The sequence below is a fragment of the Copadichromis virginalis genome, linkage group LG15 (genome assembly GCF_057382275.1).
Source record: "Copadichromis virginalis isolate Kocher_CV1m ecotype Utaka linkage group LG15, C_Virginalis_male_GT1.1, whole genome shotgun sequence".
NCBI lineage: Eukaryota > Metazoa > Chordata > Actinopteri > Cichliformes > Cichlidae > Copadichromis > Copadichromis virginalis.
Genome location: NC_140632.1, coordinates 21,620,288 through 21,647,729, shown reverse-complemented (window position 1 = coordinate 21,647,729; position 27,442 = coordinate 21,620,288). Strand labels below are relative to the sequence as shown.

General features: G+C 38.2%; 1 protein-coding gene across 1 annotated transcript; it reads right to left on the bottom strand.

Moving 5' to 3' along the window:
* Positions 1-883: 883 nt before the first annotated feature.
* On the bottom strand, positions 884-26,424 carry dnajc5ga (DnaJ (Hsp40) homolog, subfamily C, member 5 gamma a). Its single transcript, XM_085432456.1, has 7 exons — positions 26,103-26,424; positions 14,357-14,484; positions 10,702-10,915; positions 9,305-9,461; positions 7,402-7,580; positions 6,498-6,541; positions 884-5,692 (listed from the first exon to the last, which is right to left on the bottom strand). Exons 2-5 carry the CDS (start codon positions 14,473-14,475, stop codon positions 7,405-7,407), a joined length of 666 nt encoding a protein of 221 aa, XP_085288582.1. The 5' UTR covers positions 14,476-14,484; positions 26,103-26,424; the 3' UTR covers positions 884-5,692; positions 6,498-6,541; positions 7,402-7,404.
* Positions 26,425-27,442: the final 1,018 nt, after the last annotated feature.

Sequence of the window (27,442 nt, the reverse complement as noted above, 5' to 3'; positions counted from 1 at the left end):
CCGTGTGACTGTTCTGTGATTACCTTCCTGTCAACAAACTTTTTATTTATTAAAAATAAATAAATAAAAATAAAACCCACCCTGCACCCTTACGAACACCAAATGCAGCTGGGCTCTCATTCATTTACCATATAACCTTTGCTTTAGTGTTTATTAACGTGATAATGGTTGTCAACACCAGCACCACCACACATGCTATTCTCTTGGTACTGTTTGCAGCCGTTTCATTCACTATTGATGGCTCTGATGACAATGAATTGCTCTTTATTATTCACTAATGGTTCAATTACTTCTTTTTTCTGTATTTTCAATTATCTCCATTTTTTTGTATTATTATTTTTGTAGTATTATTTTAAATTTACTGCATCGGGAAGAGCCTGAAAAAAACAAAAACAAAAAAAAAAACACCACAACAACAACAAAAGCCTAAATAAAGAGTGAAATAGACTAAAAAATAAATAAATAATAATAATTCATTTAGTTAATATTGTTATAATTTTTTTATTTTTATTTTTTTTTTGGTTGTTGTTTTTTTCCTCTTTTTTCTTTTTCTTTTTTTTTTCTCTTTTTTTTCTTTTCATGCTTATAAGTTCACAAATGTTAAAGACAGTAATTGTTCTCGGTTGATTTGTATAAGCATGTTATGTTTAATTTAAATGCAGAAATAAAATTTAAGAAAAAAAAAAAAACAACAACAAAAGCCAACATAACTGAATAAACACAAATCGTGAAGCGACCTGCTGTGGCGACCCCTTGTGGCCAGGGAGCAAGCTGAAAGTAGCTTTATGCATCTTATTTTCTTAAGTGGTGCTAAAAAACTAAAAGTGTAACCCTTGACATAATTTACTAAGCAAGCACAAACATAAGACAAAGTTACACACTAGAAGTTATAAAATCCTGTTGTTTTATTTGGTTTCTATAATAAATTTTACATGTGGTCCACAGGGAACCACAACAGTCAGCTCTCCTATTTATCAATCCCCAGTTTCATCCAAAAATGTCTTTATCCAAATTCTTCTAAATTTGTTCACTTTCTTTTAAATTTCTTCTTCTTAAAAAAGATGAGTGCAACGTTTTTTTTCCAACCACTCAGCTTATCCACAAAAAGAAATTAGCTCCATGCTAATTGTTTTTAGCATACGCCAGTGGTTGTAGTAACCCTTGTGGTGTCCTCGGGTCAAAAATGGTCCCTAGGTGAATAGCAAACAAGTACATGGGAATCCCGAGGACACCACACAAACAGTGCATGCTGACATGTTAGCGTCAAACATCAGCAATTCTGTTAAATCCTTTCATAAAACATGTCGCCTAATAGTAAGATTTAAAAAAAAAAAAAAAAAATCATTTTGCTGTTTTATGGTGTTTAAAAAACTAAACAGTATGACTTTGAGTGCTCACCATCATGCTTAAACTCTAATCATGTAGCAATAAATGAAAATGAAGTGCTCCGTTTCACTTTTGGATGTTATTATGGATTAAAAACAACTATGACATGCAGACGTCTGCAGACGGTTTCACTCAGAAACAAGCGGATATGTGAATAAAGAGAGCAGATATGAAGTGACTGATAAAAACTTATCAAAGGTGGTTTGTTTTTTCACAATATGATCGTACACGTAGCTCTGCATTCATTTATTATAACACACCGGGTAATACAGAAGAGTTTTAGAAGCCGAATTTAGATGCAACTATAGTTTTGGCCAGCACAGATACAAAAAAAGACCAACTAGCATTAGTACTCTAAACAGGACTGTAACGCTCCACATGACAACAACTGAACAGCTTCCACATGATGTCAGTAAACAATGCTTGAGGTTTGAAAACGTTAAAACAATCTAAAAATAACATGGGAGTAAAATATCGTTTTTTATTTAAATTAGAGACTAAGCAGTAAAAAAAGCCAAGTATCAGTAACATCAGAAAATAAGAGGCCATTTAGGAGTCATCGCTTTAAAAAAAAAAAAAAAGACCTTAAAAGAGCTTAGTGGGGTTTTATTTGCTCATCTTCTTTTTCCTTTCTTTTGTAGAGAGGGGCAAATAAATAAGAACAAAATAAACTTGCAGAGTAATAATATTGGTATATGATTTTAAATTCTGTTTCGAATCACAATTTCAAAATCGTTACATCCCCATTTTAAAATGCATGCACTACTAAAGGAAGAGTTGAACATTTTGGGAAATGTGCATTTCGTGTTTCATCAATACCATTTTAAATCACTAACAAAATTAAGCCAGTGAAGGGCCTTAACACATCATTCATTTAGTGGCCAACAGAGGGCAGCAACTCCAGTTTCACAACTGTATAAGAATAAGAACTTTATTTATCCCGAGGGAAACTCTTTTGTCATGTACATGCTCAAAGTAATTTTCAACTGTAGAGAGCATGCTAGACAGGCTGCCATCTGAGACGGCGCCGTATAGATGTCTAAAGGAAATGGCTCTACGCTCTTTTAATCTGTGAGTTTACAGATTAAACACGTGGCCTCGATCGCTAGTTCCACATATTAATTTTGGGTCCAGTTTGTAAGTGGTGACCTCATTAACAAACCAGAGGCTGCTTTACTTTGTAATTGACAAGTTGCTAACCTATGATTGTGCAATATCATTGGTTTTTTAGTCAGACCCACCCCTCATTCATCATGCACAGTTTCAAATCATAAAAATGGCAAAAACAGAAAAACCCCTCGGCTCAAGCCTTCATTAACACAAAGGTTGACGCTGAGGTGGTGATGTCCATCTTTTAGTTACAGTCTGATGGCAAGAAAGCATTGAAGCAAATACATTTTTAAAACAGATTCCCCAAAATGTTGAACTACTTCTTTACGAAAAAAGGTTTGTCATTTCAGAAGACGCCCAAAGCCATCTATTCATCCATCCATGGAGATGTAGCAGAATAATGCTTAACACAATGTGTTCTGTGTTTTGAGCTTTTGTTGAAGTAAATTGCTTATTTATTGGGCTTCATCTGTCTTCCATTACAGCTTTTGAGTCAAGGAAGAAAATCAGTTTCAGACAAGTCAATAAATCAGTGCAAAGTGGATGATTCATGGAAAATGCTGGCAGCTCAAACTCTCACCAAAATCACATTACATCATTAGTAATCCTCACGTCTCAACCTTAGATGGCATTAAATCTATCAAATCACCCGTAGGGAAAGCAATTAAATCATTTGCCATCTAGAAGCAATTAGCTTTGTCATGAGCAGATCCACTGACATTTTGAGCTGGACAACACAGACATTAGCATGTCAACGATAGCAGTGACTCAAGTTTCTGGTGTCCCAGATTAAGAGCTGAAACAATTTGCCAACTGCGCTTTTCTTTGTCTTTGCCTCCAGATTTTGGATGAAATAATCTATAATGGAAACTAGTGTTGGATATTTCTTACCATTTTCTCACATTAAACGCAAGCAAAAAGCAATAAATAAATGTTAGCTGCAGCTTTAAAGGTGCAGACACACTGAATGACCAACTGTAATTAAAGAATGTGACTGAAATCTAAAAGAGGAAAAAAACAAAACATGAAACCAAACACAATACAGAGGAAAAGTGCGTTTGACTCAAAGAAGGTGTATAAAACTGATGAAGCCAAAAATCTCTGTAGTGTCTGTATTTATTGTGCAATTCAAGGTGTGTCAACACAAACACTGATCCAGATTCACTAAAGCATGAAGGAAGAGCGATACCAAGTGTGCACAATGAGCGAAGATGAAGAGGAGAGCCGAATGCTTCAGGTTAGATTTAATCAATCGTGCTCATGCATTGAATTACTTTAGACAAAGTATTCCTGGGTGATTCTGCAAAATAACAGACAACAGTGAGTGCATTTGGGGCTTGTATTTTTAGTCACTGCTGCAATTATTCTTGAAGGTACAGCGCTGCCAGGGTCAGGTTAGTACATAAAGGAGGACTTTCCTGCCCAGAAACTAAGAACAGATCAGTAAGGATGCAGGAATGAATGGATCAGTCCTGCAGTTAAAGGGCGAGTGCCTGAAATTTGCAGTAAAGATGGTTGATTGCTTGCTCATTACTCTTTTTAAAGGCTGCAAATAAATGTCCAAAGCATCCCCAAATAGAAAGCAATAGTGGTGCAATTAAATCAAGAGATTGCCCTGCAATCTAGTCTTAGTGAATCTGGAGCTGAGTTCATAGATCAAGTAACTTTCAGGGTTTCTGCAGTTCTGAATGTAAGAGGTACAATAAAAGAAGAAAAATGGCAACAGACCCGTCTGACACGGTGCATAGACTGAAATGCATAATATACACACAGCTTTGACAATCTGAACCGTGGCTTACAGAGCAAATGGCATTTCTAGAAACTATCGGCCTGGGCTACATGAAGCTGTCGGCTTTGGTCTACCGAATAATCTGACTGCAACACAAAAAAAAACCAAAACAAAAAAAAAAAAAAAAACGCAATATATATATAAAAAAAATAAGTAAATCTAACAGAAAGTTATTTCTAGTTAAAAGACTATGGCATCTGTAATTGTCCATTTCAGTCGGCAGATTATTATTGGGGGGGTACTTTTTATTTTTTCCCCGCTGAGGGTGGCACATGATGTCATAAGGGCTCGTGTTCATTTACAGTTTGCATGTCTGCAAGCTCAGCAATTGTCCCATGTTTGTCGTTTGAGGTGAGTTCCAGTGCTGTACAAGAAGAGGCATGCAGCCGTACAAGTTGCATGCGCGCCGGGGTGGAAGCGTCAAGTCCACTCCTGATCGAAGCTCAAAGATTAGGCTCAGACATTTATTGTTAAAGCAATGAAATGTAACAGTGTCCTGATTGAAAACTTTTTACATGGTGAAGCATCTGTTAGACTTCCTGCCGCCTCTGAAGGTTATTTTAATTTTTTATTTATTTATTTTTTTTACACAACCATCGATGGGACTAGTTTGAGACATTAGAGGACGACAATGCAACATTTAACTAAATGCGATTGTTCACGAAGAAGAAGAAATGTGTAGTTCTTGTCTTGCCACTGATATGAACACACAAAGAGTGGCAATGAATTTACCACCAACGTGTATGGGTTTCTTCAGAGGGCAACTCCTAGGCAGGTTAACGAGGGAAAACAGAAAATAAGTGCTCCTGCTGGTGACCAATGGAGTCCAACATGAGGGGAGGCGGTTAAGATTGTGACAGGAAAAAAAAAGGTAGTAAGTTCCAGTCCCGGTTTGGATAGCAGGTAAACAATCAAAGCCACCTCTACGTGACTTTTTTTTTTTTTTCTCGGCCCTCATGTCCCCATTTTTGCAATTTTGCTGGCCAGTGTCAGACCTTTACTGGTTAGAATGGAATGACCAGAAGAGATGGACTTTAAGCCTAGCCCTGGATAACTGGACTGCTATCAAGGTAACATCCAGCCCAGGCTGGACATGTGTGAAGGTGGAAGAAGAGAGGAGACTTGTTAGAGGATGGCTTGTGGTCTTAATAGCTGGCCTGAAATTATCCTCCATGACGCTCGTAGCATCTAGTAGGTTAATCTGCGTGAATACTTCTCCATATTTTAAGTTCCATGAAGGGAGCCGGGAGCATTTCAGTGCCCACCTGGCAGGGTTTGTTTGGTGGCTCGGGTAGGTCTGGGTGGATCAGGCCTGAACTGTGGGTTGGCTGGTGACAGCGGGCTGGTTTCTCTCTGGGTCGCTGGCAGCAGTCAGATGTGGCTGGGTCATAAGAGGGGCGCAGAAGGCTGAAGGGGGAAAAAGAGGAAGTCAAAATCAGATTAAAAATAGTTATATCAGGTTAATTACAACTTTAATCATACTTCAAGAAGCTTCTGTCTTTTATTCCAGTCTTGGCAACTGTATATCCAACCTTAGCACATACTGCTGCAGAGACAAGTAAGTGAAATTCCAACTATGAGGTTGCTTAGAATGAGCTTTTCATATTTTATTTTTTCCACTGTGTATGTAGGACACATACAAACACCTTATCTAACAACGTAAACCTAACCACGCTCTGGCTATGCAAATAATGCACTGCTATTATTTGCATAGCCAATAACAGCAGTGCATAGCTTCCACCTAATCCAAAAGTGTTATCCTAACTCTAGACATTCAATTTAAATTAATTTATAGTATTGGTATCCTTGTTGTTACAGACATTTGATTCAATACTTGTGTTGGTGTGTCTGCACTGCTCTGCCAACACATGTGAAACTGAGATGTTTATGTTGGAATTGGAGCCAATAAATATTTTACTGAGGGGAAAAAAAAAAAAAGACTTCAAAAGCAAGAGAAAACTAGTATCCATCTACATTAGCAGGTCTACAGCCCACACAGTAGATTTAACACTGTACTGTAGATCAAGGAATTAAAAGTTAATATTTAATGACTGAGAATAGCCACATCAAAATGACCCTGAGAAATGAACAAAATAAGCTGTTTGTCTGCCCAACCACTAATTAAGTTACACAGACCACTTTCTCAGTATGTTCAAACCAACTGTTTATATTCCAAGTTTCACTTTTAAAATCATCATCCGTTGTATCTTACCTTCCTGCTTTTGCTAGTTGAGGCTTATCCACACCATCACTTTCCTGTAGAAGACAAAGGCACACTTTCAAAATTAAGCCAAACATTGACATACGGAGCATGAAATAAATAAGGTATAACTCTTCTGCCCTATTGTAAGGCCTCGTCTTATTCTAAGATAAAGCAAACCTCTTATTTTACCTGTAGGTTTTAGGGGAACTTACCTTTAAAAACTTTCTTATCGTACAACAGACCTGGAAATTACGTCAAGAATATCCAAGTTATCTATATAACTAGTTTTATGTTTTAAACAGCAAGCTATAAATTAGCCAAAGGGAACAAAGCTATTACAAGAGGGCAAAAGGGTCATCAGTTTGTTTTCCCCCATCTTACAAATGTAATGCTGTGCAAAGTTAACGTCCACATTTCAGTGAATGTGATATAACACTCCACATCCCATCTGAATAACTTAATTTGGACCTCTCTTTTCACAGGACAAATGCTAAAAATATCCCATAATCGTATCATCTGACAACAAGCAGAAATAATGAGCACACAACAATGTTGTACAAAGTGCCACCAACACGACATCACCATGCTCACGTTATGACAGCACCTAATGTGACACGGGTAAGGAATAAGAGACATGCAGGTACAAGACGACTAGAACAACACAGTGACTGATGCAGTGAATGTGCATGACGATGGTAAGTGGACAGCAGGAGCAGTTTTTTCTTTTAAACGGATGAGTGAGTAAGCAGAAGCTGCGTGCTGCCAGCGGACATGCAACATGGAGCGTGAAGATGGGTGAGGATGGGCCAAGACGGCTTTGTTTACGTGACAACATGGATGGATGACAACGTGACACATAAAAAAAAATAAAACAAAATAAAAAAATTTAAAAAGCAGTAGACGTGGCTCTTACAAGTCATTTTAAATCTGGTACGCTCTCCCCAGGTCTATCTTCCACTACTGGGTTGACTGAAGTTGGCGACTGGGGCTCAGGTGGCGGCATTGGCATAGGCAGGGGGATGGGCATGCTCTTTCCTTCTGGGGTTTCTGGACCCAGATTAGATGTAGGCTGGCCTATGATTACTGTGTTACCTGTTGGATTGGAGCATGAAAACACGAATCCTGAAGCATAAGAGCATGTTTAATCCACTGATGATGCAACAGAGACCTTAGAGCTGACTTTGATTTTTGTATTTATTTATTAAAGTTAGTGTTTAAACTCTAGAAAGCAAGAAGTAAAATATTTTTTTTAAAGAAAAGCTCAATTTAAAAGCAATAAATAAAGAAATAAACACCTCAGCATGTTACAGTTTATGCATTCGTTATGCTTTGAAGCTTTATCACACGTTCAGATTTTAACACAGTCGACCAAAGACACAGGTCATTCTGTAAAATGTGTACACAGAAAAGTCCCTGCTTCAGCAGGCCTGCTGAAAGAAAAGGGCTACATCATGAAGAAACAGTTTAACAGTTTTAATGAAACGAGCCAGAGCCGCAGGAGAGGCGTTTGTAGTGTGCTCTACAGCCACATCCAACAGAAATATTTGTAGAATTTACAGCATTTCTTTTTAAACAGATCTACAAATGGGCATTGCCACGTCACTTAATGTGATTAAATGCCTTTTTCCCTTCTTTTATGAGGTCTTGATTATACTTTCTGCATCTGTGAGCCTGCTTGGGTCAGTGTGGATGTCTGTATGTTGGCCAATTTCTTGTGACCCCGCAGGACTTTAAATTACAATGCACCAACTGTGTACGTGCCCCAGATGGCAAATTTCAAGCAGACTTCAAAGAAATATACCAGCAATGACTACCCGAGTGTCTCCAGCTGGCTGGAGTCTAATCAAAGCTTGAGCTGTCAGCACTATTGGTCTCTGCACACTGTTTACTTCAGGTCTTACTCCATTTATTAACACTTCTGAATAGTTTCTGAAAAGCACATGTCACAGATTTCTTCAAGAGTGATCACAACTAAACTGGAGGGGGATGAAAAATAAAACAAACTAGACTCATCAGCAGATTAATCTGCAGAAAATAACTTGACAATTTTTTCATGTTTGTCATAATGATTCTGTGTAGAATAAATTTGTACAAGCACTGATTCCACTTTCCACATCACACGCACACAGCCTCAGGCTCACATTTACTGGATGACTTTATCAAAGTGGTTGACATTTAATAACTGGTGGCTACAGTCTTTTGCCTCTATGACGGAAGTAAAAAAAAAATTTAAAAAATGACTTTGTTTTGTCTATTGGATGCACAAATACCAATTCAGACTTGATCACAAATTAAAAATTACAATTTAGCGCAAATCTGATGAGAAAATAAATGAAAGTCATTTATCATTTTGTTCAGCTTGAGCCGAAATGATGGAAAGAGAGATTGTAGCCAACAAATAATCACACCAGAGGAAGTAAAAGCCCACCAGCGCACACTCGTTTGTCTTGCGTGGTCTGCTTTTGGCAGCGGCTGACAGCGTCAGTTGGTTGTCACCCGTCAGCCCTCAATAACTTTGCCCATTCCCTTTGTGGCTGCCTCCTGAGGCATGCTAGTTTTCTAAATACTGCCCCCCTAACTACGCCCACAGGCCTCACACAGTGGAGGCTGTGGCCTGTGGGGGTTTGGCTGGTGAGTGGTTGTCCTTGTGAAAAAGACTTCATAGTCTAATCCACTGACCCTGCGACGTCAACCAAATCCATCATTTTTTAATGATCTTATTTGGGTTTCAACTGAACTATAATTAAACACTTGCAAGATGTTTCCAAAGGTACCAGTAACAGTGTTAAATAACCTTGGATTATGATTTTTCTTACCTCCGTCCTGATCTGCTTTGATCTGGGCCTCCAGGTCTTCGGGGTTGACGTACTGGTAGTTTTCATCGTCATCTGGAGGTTTGCACTTCCCGCAGCAGAAACAGCAGCAGCAGCAACAGCAGCAGCAAGTGAATAATGTACAGCACAGCACCAGACCCTACAGGGATTAACATGCAAACAGATTTTTAGCCATATGACACAGAGGATCTAAAAGAACTTTAATCTTAATCTCCAACAAATTATTGACAGCAAACAGTGAGGATTTCATCCAATCCTTTATAAACAGATTACAGATGTCATTTTGCACAGTCAGTGCTTCTGTCACCATATTCAAGACTCATGAATGTGTAACAATCATAATTCATCTAAGACAATCACATAAAGAAAGAAAGGAAAAAAAAAACCCTCCCCAAAAATGTTTAATTTGTAATTTCCCTAAATGGATTTTAGAGGCACAGAACATCTTTTGAGCGCAGGGACTGTAAAACCACATTACGAGCCTCACAAAGCCAGCATTCACTGCAGTTATGTTCGCACTCACTGTACTGTTATCCATCCCTAAACACTGACTATGAGGCACAGATGGAAAAGGTGCATTTCTGCAGACGCAGAGGGTGACAGCTCACACCAGCAAGAAAACACCAGATCACGTTTCATATTGTACTCACGCTACAAAGATTGATCTAGCCTACTATGATCTGTAGCCATGATTAGGAAAAAAAAAAAAAAGAAAGAAGAAAAAAAAGTGCCACCAATCAGGAATCAGCCTGGTAAAGCACGGGCTGCTGGGAAATTAGTCAAGCGTGAAACTCCTTTATAAACCTGATCACTTTGCTCTAAAAAAATACCTATTAGCTCAGTTAACGGTTACAGATTATTATAAAAGCAAAAATAATCCTGTTTAACACAAACAGCAGATCAGTTTATTCTACCAGACTTCTAATACACAGACCTTGAACTGCATTAACAATATGTTGCTGTTACAATATGCACCACTAAGTACACATTAACTTATATTTTTGAAGTACACTGCACATTACCAAATAAAGGCATAAACCATTTTGTCCCAAAATGGTCAAATATATTTAGTAAATCCAGCTGAGCCACTTTCACACACGGCTGGGTTGTTGGGACAATGCTGGGAGAATCAGGTCTGCACATTTCACAGGAAGTAGCCAACTACAGATGTGTGCTGCCTTAGAAGAGCACGTATAAGTCAGGACATACATTTCTTTACTCTCACATAGGCTTAATTGGACATTGAGCCTATGTGCACCAGTGGGCTGTCAGGTTAAGGACCTTTGTATTCTGAGACAAAGCTCTTTAGGATAATTTCGAGAATGTTTGAAAACAGTTTAGAAGTCAGAGATAGCACACAAAAACACAAACACACCAACCTTAAACCACCATTTGGACATGAGAAAGTAGTACTTGACGCTCTCCTCTCCAAACTGTTCGGACACATAAAGGCCCATGGAGCCATATTCGTCGTAAATCTTCCTCTTGTTCTCATCATTTAAAATTGAGTTCGCATTGTTGATCTCCTTAAACTTCTCCGCTGCCTCTGGGTTGTCTGGGTTCTTGTCCGGGTGGTACTTCAGTGCTAGTTTTCTGTCAGGAGAGAAAGGAAAAGATCAACAAAATTATTGATCGTCTGCTCCAAATGTGCCAGAAAGAATCTGCTGCAAGTGTGAGTGAGGAAGAAATATCACATGGTTCCCTCACAGGCTCAAGCCCAGGATGTCATGGTTTAAAATTACATACACATAAAATTACAACCATATTATTTTCCACCACTTTCAACTCTAATGACCGGCTTAATCTTTTTCACATTATATTGCAGACTGTATACTGTACTCCTATCTAAAACTGATGAAAATAGCCTGACCATGGAACTAATCATAATATCCAATAGTTGTAGCCGTAACTATAACGTTAAATACCTTAGTGAAAATTATAAACGATTGTAAACTGTTATAAACTGCAAAGAAGGTGGAATGTCAACATGTCAGCTTGGGTTCTGGAAACTTTCAAACTGTTAAAAAAATAAATAAATAAAAACTCTATAATGTCACAAGTCTATCCCACACATGAAACTACATTAAAGTAAACAAGCAGCAGTATTATTTGTTTGTTCCATGAAAGTAAAATTAAAGCTTTAACTGTGATTTTGAGGCAGCTAATCAATTTGCACTTTCCCTATTTATTTCCTGAATTATAAGAATCTGAAGTGTCTGAAGAATCTTAAGTAAATGCATTACAGATATCATTTGAAATGCTTTCATGTCAGTCGTCTGCACTTTTACAGACAGAATTAACAGACAACTTGTAAAGAAATATTTCTGAACAGCACTTTAGTTATCTGGCAGCTTATGAGTAAACACTATCAGGGACACAAATAACACATTTGAACAGAGTAGTAGCACAGAATCCACCTGCTGTTCAAACCTTCTGTTTGCAGACAAAGAAACTTGGGAGCTGTAATTTGTGAGTCATGCAAAGTAGGGCTGCCACGATTAGTCGACTAGTCACGATTACGTCAACTATCAAAATCGTCGATGACCAATTTAATAGTCAACGCGTCGTTTGAAGCTTTGTAAGATCCCAAAAGACGCAGGACTAAGTAGTAGGATTTAAGAGTGTAATAACGGACTGAAACAGAAGATGGCAGCACTGCATGTACAAGGATGCCAACCGTTAAACCCTGAAGAAGAAGCTCTGTCCCAGAATTTATAGTGCGGCCCTGCTTAGTTTCCAACAATGGCGGCAGCTAGTTAGTTTTAATTTTACTCTTATTATTCTTTCTGGGTCACAAAATAAACGTTTAACACATTTTCAGGCGAGAATGTAGCTGTGTAAACCTCAAATATCTGCTCAGTTTATCAAGACATCTCATATTTTCAAAAGCGCTTCGACGTTTTCAGAGACATCTGTTACCCACCAGCTCGATACCTAGCCTGGGTTCAAGGCTCACTAGAGCCCGTGAGAACACCGGACTCCCGGCAAATCGTTGTCAAACCCACCGCCGTCTTTCGCTGCTCAGGTTAAACGTATATGAGTCACTTAGATAACTTAAAATGTTATTGTTTGGCTTTTTTTAGTATTTTATTTGTTCCTGAGTAAATCAGTTTGGCTGAGATTAAAGTTATAGTTTTTACACAGCTGAATAAACGTCAAGCATACAACTGGTCATCAGAAGTGTGAGATGCTCGAGAATATACTCCGGTGTCCTGTTATATTTTAGATATCAAGGAGTTTATTAAACTTCACAGAAACAATCTGCAAATTTCATTAAAAATTAAAAAATCATCTTGTCTTCATTTTTAGTTAGCACATACGCAAAACACTTAAAGCTGTAAGCTAATGATAGTTATATAAGAGCAGATGCATGCTGGTGCAATAAGCTGTAGGTTTTACGTCTAATGGATGCATGACCTGATTAGTTGACTAATCGCAAAAATAATCGGTGACTAGTCGATAGAGCAGGGCGATATGGCCAAAAATATTTATCACGATATATATTTGAAAATTTGCGATAACGATATAACTGACGATATAATTGATGCGAGACAAAATACAACTCCACAACATTACTAGCGCAAAATACAACCTTCCATTTATTTTCACTTAAACAAGAAGCTGGTTTTTATGTACATTAAAGCTTTATAAAAATTTAACAGTGCAAATGCAAATTCCTTGCTGAAAGTTTAACCAAAAGGCATTTCCAGTAGAAATGGGGCTGACATATCCTGAGCATAACCATGTATAATATCCACTGAAGTTAAAAAGAGGTGCTTTGCAACATTAAACTGCAGTGTGCAGTACGCATTTTTCGGACCATAAGGTGCACAGGATTATAAGGCACATTAAGCGAAACAAAGCAGTCAGATAAATCAAACTTTATTAAACTCATTCTTCTTGCTTCCGCCACTTCTGTACCATTGATTCATTAATGTTGAATTCTCTGGCAGCTGCTCTATTCCCATGTTGTTGCAGTATATTAATGACTGACCTCGTATTGTGGATGGATTATCTCAGTTGTTCTCCTGACTGAAGTTTGGTCCGTTTACAGCATCCTGCCATGCGATTGCATTTGTCTCTAACTATCAGGAACCTTAACGTTAACTTTTATAAGTGGAAAAGTGTTAGTGTTCGTCCTCCAGCTTCACTGTTTATGTTATGCTAATATAGCTATGTCGCTAGCGATCACGTAGCACATCATTATATACCAACTAGCCCAACTTCAGTAACCCTACAAACGTCACTGCTGTTTAGTTTCCTGTCTTCATTTATGTTGGAAGTGATAGCAGAGCTGTAAGTTTGAATTTTTTCAGAAATCTCTCAGTCAGAACATGCTATATCATGCTTAGGTAACTAGCGAAACTAGCGAGCTAACTTCCGCTAGCTTCCTGCTAACTTCTAACTCCGTTAAATGTAATAAATTCTGTTTTCATGGATGCCTGGAAGTTAAACTTCATAATTACACCTGGTAAAGCAGCAATGCTGATTGTTTTATTAAAGATGAAAGAATTTAGACAGTTTTTAACTCTCAGTGATGCTGCAGTGTTCGTTTGACCTGAAGCATACGGAGTTTAGGACCCAGATTACTCCCAGATTTAAGAGCATCTTAGTCCGACAAATACGACAATAACGACGGCCGCTTGCATGTTCTGCAAAAAAATGTGCTTTGTCGTGTATCAGACGGACAAACACCAAACCAGTTCCACATCACTGAAGTTGCACCATTTTTACAAACCAATTCTGGTTCATCTGTTTCACTCAACAATCGGCCATGTGCGTATGAAAACAAAGGCACTGCGCATGCGCGTTTTACTCATATTCTATCGCGATATTTCATTTTCCTATCGTTGCCTAACATTATACCGGTATTACCGTGAACGGTATAATATGGCCCAGCCCTACTAGTCGACTATCAAAATAATCGTTTGTGGCAGCCCTAATGCAAAGCCACTCTAACGGTCCAAAATTAAGAATATGGGCAAAACAACAAAAAGAACTTTAATAAAGAGAAGTAACTAAAGTCCAGCTTACCTGTACGCTTTCTTGATTTCCTCTGCAGACGCTCCTTTCTCCAGACCTAGCACCTTGTACACACTCTCCCCAGAGGTGGACATCTTCCTTTGGGGGCGGGAGGAGTTTGGTTCAGCCATGGCTCACCTCTGTAATTAAAAGAGATCAAACTTATTAGGAGGCGCTGATACATAAAAAGCTCAGAATTCAAATGATTTATTTAAAGAATCTAAATACTCAGGCCAGTGTTAATTACCAAAGTAGTGCAGAAGGTGAGGTTCACCAAGGCAGAGGTGGTGTAAATAAAGAAGAAGTAAAGAAAAAGATACTGTTTTTCACTTTTCACTACAATAGGGAGACATAAATCAGCTGTTTAATATACCAAAGAAAATAAGGACACACCAGACAAAATAAATAGTGCTACAAAAAAAACAAAAAACAAAACATAATCATAACACCCTCGGTTTGACTTACTTCCTGGTTCCTTGTCTGCCTCTCTACTGTTGTTCAGCATACCTCAAGTTTACGTCTGACCTTTATTGTTTCGGTTCACTACAGTGCTTACTTCAAATGCAATTTTCTCCAACAGTGAACAAATAACAGCTTTAAAAACCCAATGTAGACTAAAAAGACAAACTGACGTAGTTGGCCAAGCTCTGGTGAACATACTGGAACATCTACCAGCTAAAGAGCCACATATTTACTTAAAGACTAAGTAAAATAGGGAATATAGTGTATGCTTTCTAATAACAAGCAACGGTGACTGCACAAGTTGCAGATGTACAGTTGCATGTTACACAGGATCTGTGTAGCATTAGATTGTCTCAGTTGCTTTCGATTGACCAGTTCTCCCATTTCTCAGCCTGTCCTCATGTCTTCTAGTTTCAATAAGCTAAGATCACAATAGTAAAAAGCTCAGTGCTGCATTTCACATGCCAACGTGGCACATCACGATGGCCGTCTCCAAAAACACCCTTCATTAACCACCAATGATGACGTTGCTGTAACACTGCTAGATTTGAAAATAACTTTCTGCAACAAGCTTCACAAATCAGCTTAAACTTGACAGTAATTAGTTCTATTGCACCTTCTGGGCAAATCCTGTCTTTTTAAGACAGCTTTTGTTGTGCACATCTTCGAGGCAAATGCAGTTATTTTTGTCCTCTCCGCCTCCTTCAGTGAAAATGCAGAGAAATGTTTAGAGAAAAGGGTATAACATGATACTAGCAACCCTGAGTATGCAAGCCACTGAGAAGAGAGTAGGAGAAGCCTCCTTTATGGAGGCAATGAATCACACAAGTATTTAGAAGCAGAGAGTTAGTGTTTCACAATTACTCCATACAAAATGGATTTCTGATGAACTACGATTACTGTACGCGTACACAAATACACTCACATTGAGTCATACTGAGCCACACGAATAATGCCACCCAGGTCATTGACTAAAGAAGATTACATTTTGCTGATCTCACAGATTACCCGTCCAAGTCCATGTCAGACAGGGCCAACGTTCTGGTCAGAGGCCAGCAAGACAACTGCACAGATATGTGCAACAAACCAATCGACTGTCATAAGCGTTTAACTGTAACCCTTGTAATTCTACATCCTGAATCCAAGGAATCCTTGACAGTAAATAATTAACACAAAAATGAAACAACTAAGAGATGTATTCACACAGGATTAATTTTTCCATCTGGCACACTTTGCCTTTGGGATTTTTATTCTACTCATTACAGACGAAGCAGATTTGCAAAAGGATTAAATTTAGATGAATATGTAACAGTTACTAATTAGAGAGATCACAGCTAACACTACAGATTTGTGAATGGGGCTTTTGTTATGTCATCTAACCATTACAAAGTTCTGTGCCATTAATATATGAACTCAGATATTAACTTTATCAATATTGTACCATTCTGAGTAATGTCTGTAAGAATTAACTAGTTCCCCTCATTTAATTGTGCAAACTGAAACATGTTTTTGAAGTGATTATAATTAAGCAGGATCTACTATGCTTATTTCTTGCTCCATATCTTATTTTTGTTTTAGTCCTGGACTAGAGTAGCTTTGCATTAGGGCTGGGCCATATTATACCGTTCACGGTAATACCGGTATAATGTTAGGCAACGATAGGAAAATGAAATATCGCGATAGAATATGAGTAAAACGCGCATGCGCAGTGCCTTTGTTTTCATACGCACATGGCCGATTGTTGAGTGAAACAGATGAACCAGAATTGGTTTGTAAAAATGGTGCAACTTCAGTGATGTGGAACTGGTTTGGTGTTTGTCCGTCTGATACACGACAAAGCACATTTTTTTGCAGAACATGCAAGCGGCCGTCGTTATTGTCGTATTTGTCGGACTAAGATGCTCTTAAATCTGGGAGTAATCTGGGTCCTAAACTTCGTCTTTTTCAGGTCAAACGAACACTGCAGCATCACTGGGAGTTAAAACTGTCTAAATTCTTTCATCTTTAATGAAATGATCAGCATTGCTGCTTTACCAGGTGTAACTATGAAGTTTAACTTCCAGGCATCCATGAAAACAAAATTTACTACATTTAACGGAGTTAGAAGTTAGCAGGAAGCTAGCGGAAGTTAGCTCGCTAGTTTCGCTAGTTACCTAAGCATGATATAGCATGTTCTGACAGAGATTTCTGGAAAAATTCAAACGTACAGCTCTGCTATCACGTCCAACATAAATGAAGACAGGAAACTAAACAGCAGTGATGTTTGTAAAGTTACTGAAGTTGGGCTAGCTGGTATATAATGATGTGCTACGTGATCGCTAGCGACACAGCTATGTTAGCATAACATAAACAGTGAAGCTGGAGGACGAACACTAACACTTTTCCACTTATAAAAGTTAACGTTAAAGTTCCTGATAGTTAGAGACAAATGCAATCGCATGGCAGGATGCTGTAAATGGACCAAACTTCAGTCAGGAGAACAACTGAGATAATCCATCCACAATACGAGGTTAGTCATTAATATACTGCAACAACATGGAAATAGAGCAGAATTCATTCATTAATGAATCAATGGTACAGAAGTGGAGGAAGCAAGAAGAATGAGTTTAATAAAGTTTGATTTATCTGACTGCTTTGTTTCGCTTAATGTGCCTTATAATCCCATGTACCTTATGGTCCGAAAAATACGTACTGCACATTGCAGTTTAATGTTGCAAAGCACCTCTTTTTTAACTTCAGTGGATATTATACATGGTTATGCTCAGGATATGTCAGCCCATTTCTACTGGAAATGCCTTTTGGTTAAACTTTCAGCAAGGAATTTGCATTTGCACTGTTACATTTTTATAAAGCTTTAATGTACATAAAAACCAGCTTCTTGTTTAAGTGAAAATAAATGGAAGGATGTCTTTTTGCGCTAGTAATGTTGTGGAGTTGTATTTTGTCTCGCATCAATTATATCGTCAGTTATATCGTTATCGCAAATTTTCAAATACCGTAATTGTCGGGCTATAAGCCGCTACTTTTTGCACAAGCTTTGAACCCTGCGGCTTTTAGTCAGGTGCGGCTTTTCTATGGATTGTCCATGATTTTTGTGATATCGTAAGACGATTTGTTTTGTTTGTTCCGGTGTTGTACGGCACTACGTTGCCTGGCGGATGGGCATGTCATCAGACACACAGTATCGGGTTCAAGAGTGGTATGTTGGTCACATGTCCATCCGCCAGGCAACATAGTGCCGTACAAGTAGCGCGAAAAACAAACTTCAAAGTAGCGCTACACGTTCAGCGGGAGTCGTGGATGATGTGCGGCGATAAACGTGCGAAAAGCAAGTTATGCCCAACTCAACCGGTGGAATCTGACAGCGTGGAAAAGTGTGAAAACATCCATGATCACCAACGGATTTCGAAGGGCTGGACTGCTGCATGATGGAGAGGAGGACACTGCCACGGCCCTTCAGAGGGTGTTCGACTCTGACACTGACAACAAAGGAAAGAAGCTGAGAGTGGATAACGTAGCCATCCTGAGCCTGTTCGTATCCGACACTGGAGAAGAGGACTTTGGTGGTTTTAGTGCGCAGGAAGATGGTGGTGAATGACTGACTTTTCTTCTTGTTAAAGCCATGTCACTGCACCTGAGCCTAAAAGGTAGTCCAATCTATTTTTCTGGTGTGCCCTAGGTTATTGTTATGTACTACATTTGTTACTCATTTATGAAGCACAGTACATGTTTCCTACTTGTAATTACCGCTACTTGTACATATACCTAAAAAGTTATGCAAATATGTACCCATAACTTGTTTTTCAAAATATTAATAAAAGGGGTGTGTCTCCAAACAGCCATCTCTTTCCTGACAATTCGCTTTGTGCATATTCTCTTACATATGATAAGTCAATATTGAAACACCTGCGGCTTTTAGTCAGGTGCGGCTAATGTATGTACAAAACAGGATTTTCCCCTGATTTTAGCTTGTGCGGCTAATATTCAGGTGCGCTTTGTAGTCCGGGAAATACGGTATATATCGTGATAAATATTTTTGGCCATATCGCCCTGCTCTACTTTGCATGAATCAAAGATTAAAGTTATCCTTATTTATGTTATACTGGGCTTTGGTCCAGCCCCTTAATTCACTGGTCTGAAAAACAAAACAAAGCTAATGAAATGGTCAGACATAACAGAGCTGCATATCAGATAAGCAAACATTGACTCTCTGCCTTTAACATATACAGGAACCCTGGAATATATTCACACGTTGAACCTGAACTGCACTTAAACCTCATTTTGTGCCATTTAATGGCAAGAAAATGTTTAACTGCAAGAAAAACATCTTGTGTTTCTGTGGGTGTCCTTCAAAGAAAAGCCTTTTCTTCTTTTATCAAATCTACAGTTTAATGTTAATTTTGCATTTAACAAGAGGGAAAAAGATCAAATTCAATTCAAACTCTAGCTCAAAACCAGTGAGCGAAAACAACTTTGTTGATATTGCGTTCTCATCCAGATAGTTAAGAGCGCCCTGATGTGAGAACAAAATAATTGGCTTCACACTGCTCATGTGGATTTGCAATTTTAACAGATGGCACTTAAAGGTAGCATATTTTATTCACTTGGTTCCCGATTCAGTCAGATCAACAGATTTAGGTCACTTTAGAGTTTATATAAACACAGAGCAGACAAAACATATTTCTGAGTATTTTTGGAAAAATTGCAGCTCATGAATGTGAAACTCAAGTTCTCTCAGCTCAGTGGATTCACAGCTGGCTGATTTAGGAAATTACCTTGCTCTGGTAGGAGTGTCTCTGCAGGATAACACTGATAACACATTCAATTAAAGAAAATAAAATAAAATAAAATAAATGGCATTTATATTTCACTGTATAAAATAAATCTGTACAGAAGGATACATCTTAGAATGAACTCCTGAGTCGATAAGCAGAAGTGTCATAATGAGCACACGTGACAACCACCGTATTGTCTGCCAGACTGTACCGCTGGAGGACTCTCACATAACAAAGTATGTTTATCACCCTTTTATTACAAAGCATTTGTTAATTCTTCTTACAGTCTGACTTTCCATTTACAAGTAAGCGTTTGTGTTCTTTCCCACTTTCTGTATATCCACCACTTTGGACCTCCATCAGTTTGCCTACTGCACCAACAGGTCAACAGAGGACACCATCACCACAGCGATCCACGTTGCCATGACTCATCTGAACAATCCCAGCACTTATGTCAGAATGATGCTCAGTGGCTTTGTACCTGTGCTAAGCACAATGACAACAGTGCATCTAATCTAAAGAAAAATCTATTTGAATAATAATAATAATAATAATAATAATAATAATAATAATATCCAAAATATTATACAGATCTATTGATAGCTGCAGCAATAACATAATAACTGGGTTGTGCTAAAAATGCACACTGGAGACTGGAAAAAAAAGACAAAATCCAGTAAGGCTTTTGACTGAAATAAACCCTCCAAATAAGAGTTCAAAAAGGACAATTTTTCCTCTGTGATGGAAGCTCTGCAGGCCCAGATGGCGTTACTGCTGAAGCCAAGAGAGCTGATGTAAATACATCTCGAAACATGGTGCACAAAACAAGGGGCAGGCATGCAGGCAGGAGGGGCAGCATTTACACAGACAAGCCTTCAATATTCCTAAAATAATCCTTTGTGATCACCAAACCGCTCTGAGGAAATGTACTACGCTTTGATCAAACTGCAACTCGCAGCGAAGCAATCGATCGAGACCCACTCAGCCAGGTCTATTAGGTTAATTAGCCAACTGCAGTCTTTGTGGTGCAGACTTTAGAAATCCGCCCAGCATGTATGCAAATGGAGCTCGCCAATATGAAACGACAATATGAAAATGAACCAACAGGAGTACAAAAGCTGGAAACACAGGAAAGAGAAAGGAGTCACTGCCAAGCATTAGACAATGAGCCTTTTAAAGGGAAGATATTTATCAAAGTTTAACCACCATTTGTTTGAGGCTTTTTGCTGAGACAGTGTCAGATCAGAGGGAGAGAAAGTAAGTGAATGGGTTTTACACAGGTCTAGCTGACAAAATGAGACACTTTCAGCCAAAAACACAAGGTTTGTGGTAGAAATGAGCCTGAACAGTCAACTAGACAATCAAACCTTGCTGCTTGATGTTTGTTGTTTGCCAGAAATGCTAGATGATGAATCTACTCGTGTAAAATAATATTAACCTACAACACCACCTTCCACTAATCAGGGCTGCAGAGCCTCTATCTTTTTGAGACGGGAAGATTCAAATAGATGTAAATAAGCAAGATAGGTTGACAGCCCTGTGAAGCAGCAGAATTCCAACTAGAGCTGGGCAATATGAGGAAAATCTAATATCGCAATTTTTTTTAGGCTATATCGCAATACACAATATTTATATCATGATATGTTTAAATAACCTCTATAAACAAATGTTATTTTCAACTATATAGTGCCTAGAATTGCGCTGGTATACACATTCAAATCGACCATTCAATATTTATTTTTCTACTTTGAACACAAAAAATCTGAATGAATTGAAATGTTTTATTTTAACCATCAGTTGCACACAGAGGTTTTTCACAAACGGCTATACTGTGACAGTAAGCCTCTTTCTGTGGTCAACACTAGGCCTTTAACAAATGAGTACATCCAGCAAATAAGCAATAAAACAACTGAGATTAAAAAGATGCTCTTTTGTACTTGTAACATATAAAAATTGTAAGACAAAAGCTGCGATTAATGATGCATGGGAGAAAAAAAAAAAAAAAAAACCCTCAGTGAATTACATGCAGACATACTAAATGGTTACGATAAAGCCACTTTAACCATCGTAACCACAGCCCGGCACAATATACAAAGTCAGTCACAGACTAACCACTGAATCACAGAAAAAGAGGTGTTTTAAGGTTATGATTTTGACATTTAGGGCTCTGCATGGACAAGCACCAACATACATCAGCGATCTTTTACATCCTTACATCCCCAGCAGGTCCCTGAGGTCATGTGATCAGGGCTTGCTGGTTGTCCAGCACATGAGGTTGAAAACAAAAGGTGACAGAGCTTTTGTAACTGTGGCCACAGACTTTTGAACGCTCTCCCATTGAACGCTTTGAAAAACAGCTAAAAACTGATCTTCTTAAACTTGCTTTTGGTTGATTTTTGTTTTTATGTTTTAGCTTCTGTGAAGCACTTTGTGATTTTATTCTTGAAAGGTGCTATATAAATAAAATTTTACGTTACTTTTTTCAACTGTATATTAACCATTGAATGTTAGAGAATTTTAATTTCGTGCACTTATTCTACAGCTTAAAATTAAATTTTTTTTTAAATATCCTGCTTGTTACGGGATAATGTGTGGAAAGCTTCCAGTACTTTTTCCTGCAATTTTACATTCATTTCTTGGACTATAAGCCCAAGAAGACCTGCTACAACAGCTTTTCCTCGTATTGGGAAAAAACTGAGATGAATTATTCTTCTTAAGATGCCATAGGCAGTGTAACTAAGAGAGGATTCAGGGTCACCTGATCCAGCCCTAACAATACGCTTTATCAAAAAGGAAAGTTTTAAGCTTAGTCATAAAAGTAGAGAGGGTGTCTGTCTCCTGAATACGAACTGGGAGCTCTCGCCACACAAACTGAAGGCTCTGCCAAAAGGCAGTTAATAAAATATACATTTATAATAATACTGACAAATGTACCAGCGCCTAAAACAGCAACTTAAAGAGACAGAAGCAGGCTATGAAAAAATCCATATTTAACAGTACTTATCACCACTGATATAACTGATAATTGACATAATTCAATTTTAAGGGTACTTACAAGCACATTTCTACTGGTGATATTTTTGAGCATAGATCCATATGTAGGAGTACTTAAATGATCATTTTCTGAACGTTATTATTAGTAAAGAACAAAGGCATCTGACTTCTGCTTTGCTCCAGCTGAACTAAGCTTTTCTATTCCTTAAGAATGGAGTGTTTGTCAAAAACCACAAGTGAAGAGAATCATGTGAGAACTGCAAGCAAAAACTCCCTAAAAAGTCCTCGATCAGTGAGGACAGCAGCTCTTCAGACAGTCTGCAACACTGCTGGGTTTAAAATAGACGTCTTTGTTGTTGAAAATAACTGTGGCTTTTAAAGGTGTGTAACATGATAACTATGTAATCGAAGCAGTCGCCCTGCCACACAGTTTAACGGATCTCTGACACACTGCTGGAAATTCAGTGTAACAGAGAGTTCATTATTACACAATACTGAATATAAACAGTTACACTCCTGGTATGCAGTACTGCAGCTGCTCTTAAAAGGTGCATACTTTTATATGCAGTATGTCTACAACTGGGGCCTACTGCATCTTATTATATTGCAACTTGAACTTTGACCATCTTGTTGTGGGAAGCTGATGGAGAAGATTGTGGCCCCAAAAGCAAGCTAAATGCTTCACCCTAAAGTCTGTAACAAATTTGAAAACTTTTCTTTTTCTTTTCAAATTTGCAGAGCCTTTCATTTTGATTCAACTGACAAATCAGCTAGATTCAAAAGAGCTACTGCCCTTAAGTGTGTTTAAGGTCATTGTAAAGGACCTTAATCATGTCTGATCGCTTCTGCCCCTGTTTTTCCCAAGTCAAACTCTCTCAACCAACCAGCTGAGCAACTGACAGACAACACCACTGTTACTTTGTATACTTAAGGAAACAATCTTTGGCTTTTTCATTCTTCAACCTCAGCTAACGGGTTTAGTCAGTAGCTTCAGGTTATTCTGAAATAAAATCAAGTTAATTTTGTCAATTATGTCCATTATTAGAGTTTGAAAAGAGGAACATACAGGATATGCACACTGTGCAACAACATCTCAATCACACGTCACTACCCCTTGATGAGTGAGATTTTTAGGTTTCTGAGTGCAGGACAGGGTGGAGAAGAGAAGGGAAATATGATAATTGACCTTTTAAATGATTATAGATTTGAAAGGGGGAAAAAAAAATCTGACAGTGGCATTGAGTCTTAAAATAACTGTTGTTTGTCATTATTTTCAAGTTTTTGGGTGTTCACTACTTGACCTACAGAAACAACAACAACAACAACAACAACTAAAGCTGCCTTAAAACAACTGAGCCAGTCCTCTCCTTTAAGATCAGGGTCATATGATGGCTATTAAAGTAGATAAAATATGTCAAATTAAATTAAGTGATATATAGTAAACCTTCAAGGCCTCAGGATATTTGCTTGGTTGGTAATCCAGCCTCAAACATCAACTGCTGCTACAAACGAGCAGCTGTCTTTATGTATGGTCGAATGCATCCAAGCTTCTACTATGGGGAAAAAAGAACAGCTGTACAGCTCACAGAAACAGGACAACAGCCAGCACTACCATGAGTGTTACTGTGCACCTCAGAGTATTTAACATCAATGCATGAGATACTGTTTAAGTTAGCAGCTCAATCATTGAGATTATTGTTAATTTATGAATCCATCTAATGGTACTTCTGCTATGTATGACAAAAGAAATTTTCTTCTCATTCATATGTCAAAACTCAGTCATCTTGCTGTTGTCATCAAAATACAAACTCAAATCTTCTTAGTCTAAAGAGAATAAGTAGAGGTCTAATCCAGGGCCTTGACTTACATATTTAAACAAACCTGTAGAGGTTAAGGGCAGGAAGAATACAGCCTTCTAATCAAATATAGAGAATATTTATATTACAAAGAGAAATATAATAAGAAAGATTAGGATCTTAATACAGTGGATGCTTAATCAGTATCCACACTAATAAATAAGACAAGAGCTAAGCCTCGTCCAATAGTTAGTTTACAACATTGGAGAAAACCAGATAACCCTCACATTTGAGGTGATGAAGCAAGACAGGGAATAATATCAGTATTCCCTTAGTGAGAGATTATGTAAGGTGTTCCTGTGATGTTGAATGCAGGGCACAACAATCTATATGTACACAACGTAGATCTTAAACGAGTGGGACCTATTCTAGGTCTTTAAATTACTTTAACTGCACAGACAATCAAATATCTAACGGAAACCTAAAATTATTTCCCCATTCTTGCCTGTATCTGTGTACTTCCCAATATTTATAGATGAATACAACATTATTCTTTTTTTCAATTCTGATAAAATGCCAAAAAATAAATGCATGTAGATGATCGGTTTCTTTTGTTGTTGTTCTTACTTTACACGATTACACATAACAGACACACGTGGGCAGGGATTTAACCCAGATCTTCAATTTACTCAGTCTTACCAAGCTTATTCTATTTTACAGCAACAGAGAAAACCAGAAAATCCTCACATTTCAGAAGGTCAAACCTGAAATGATCAAACCGTCTCACAGGTAGGCTGTGAAGCAGGGTCTTCTCGAGAGAGTAAGTGCAGAGGAAAATGGTATTTTATCCTAATTGGGTCATTAGATCAATTCTGAATCTAAACAACCTGAATTTTGTCGGATTCTGATTTTTCATGTATGTGTAGAGTCAAAATAACCTAAATACTATTACACCACCATAATTTAAAACCACAGCAGGCAGCCCCCTGAGAGAAATGGGTTTTGTGGCATGTTAGGATAAAGATGAGGGTGTAATGAAGGAAGGAGTGGTGCGTGGTTGTCGTCTGTTTGTCCTTGTGCAGCGCTAATCCCTTTTGCTAATCTCCCAGCACATGGGGAACTACTTTCTATTTTACACCCCGCCATTCATAAATCCGTGATACCTTGTTTTATTTGGTTTATTCTGCCATTAATTTTGTCTCCATCTTTCTTAATCAACTAAAAATAAACCTGTCGTCCTCCTCACTGTGGCGATGACAAATAGTTAGCCTTGCTTCTATGGAGATCATTCTACCACTAAATTCATTTAATTTATGGAAAATAATTTCATTATGCATTAATCAACCATAAAGCTGGCAATGTGCATTGGACATGGAGATAGACCAGCCTCCATCTATAGTACATTTAAATGGTAAAATCAAATTTAAAATTAGGAGAATTTTCACTAGACTTTTCATTTTGATTGCACTTTTTTTTAGTAAAAAAAACAAACAAACAGGGTTTATTTCGACTGCAGAGCAAATTCTCAAATTTTCAATCAGTCGGCATCGAAATATATCTCGCTGCCGACTAAACTAACTCGTTATAGATGAGCTTCATGGTGGGGTTAACAGACTAGGGCGAACCTTAAATTGACAGATTTTTGAATGGGGTTTGGTGTACGTGACCGTGACACCTACCCACGGTTAGCTAACCTCACGCTAGCTAATTTAGTGCCCCCAAACGCCTTACCTTGTGCAAACTGAACTCTGTATATCTCGCTGTACGGTTAGCTGGATCATAGAGGCATCTGAGTTAGGCTCTTAACTCCCAATTAACGGTCGGAATCACGGTGCCGTTTTCCCGCTAGCAGCCCACTGTAGCCGGCGGGTTTCTGCTGCTTCGTGTATGGCTCCTCCTTCCAGGAAATGAAGGAAGAAGTTGCTCAGTTTTGCCAGAGCCGATGTAGGAGAGACGCTCCACATCCCGTAGCACAAGAAATGGGTACACTCAGCCGCCGAAGCACCAGGGGGCGACAATCAGATACTTAGTAGTGAAGCACCAAACTGTGATTCTAAACAAGCTTCCCATTTTAGATTCGTTTCCAGAAGCAAAGCATTTATAATGTGTCCAAAGTTAAATAAAAGAACATGGCCTTTAGTTTTTTTCTTACAGGAATGCTGATTGATTTTCCCTTTCATATGTTAGAAAGTCATCATCCAGAGAACGTATTTTCATCAAACTGTGGTTACAACAGCAGCAGAGCTCACTACAATATGGACAACAGAGCAAAGGAAACAAACAAACAAACAAACAAATAAAACATAAAGACACATAAGAAACTAACCTTCAGACAAATACATGCAGTGTCAAAAAGAAAAACAATGGAAAAAAGAAAATTAATAAAAGAAACCATCAATAAATATTTAGAACAATAACAAGTTATTTCTTAAATCTGATGAGTGATGTTACATTATGATAAAGATAAAAATGATGCTGCAATAAACTAAAAGCAATCAACTGTAAACGTTGCAAAATTTCCTGATTCTCTCAGACTCCACTGATCAACAACAGCAGCATATCAACAGTATTTCATCCTTTCTGGTTTTATACAAAAAATCTTTTAGATATAAAATGAGATCATTTTAATATTGGTTGTTTTTCTGTTTCAAGCTTTACTTTTAATGTGTGTATTTAGGTGTTATCTAATCTTATTTCATATTAAAACGCTGAAAGTGAATTTCATAAAATGTTTTCTAACCACTTTTGAATGAAGTCCATCCATCCATACATCTTCTTCCGCTTATTCAGGGCAGGGTTGTGTAACAGCCTAAGCAGAGATGCTCAGACCTCCCTCTCCTGGGCCACCTCCTCCAGCTTGTCCAGAGAGATGCAATCTCTCCAGCGTGTCTTGGGTCTGCCCCTTCGGCCTCCTCCCGGTGGGACATGCCCAGAGCTCCTCAGCCAGGAGTCATCCTTTTCAAGTGCCCAAACCACCTCTTCTGTCTCCTTTCAATGTGGAGGAGCTGCGGCTCTACTCTGAGCCCCTCCCGGACGAACTCCTCACCCTATCTCTAAGGGAGATGCCAGCC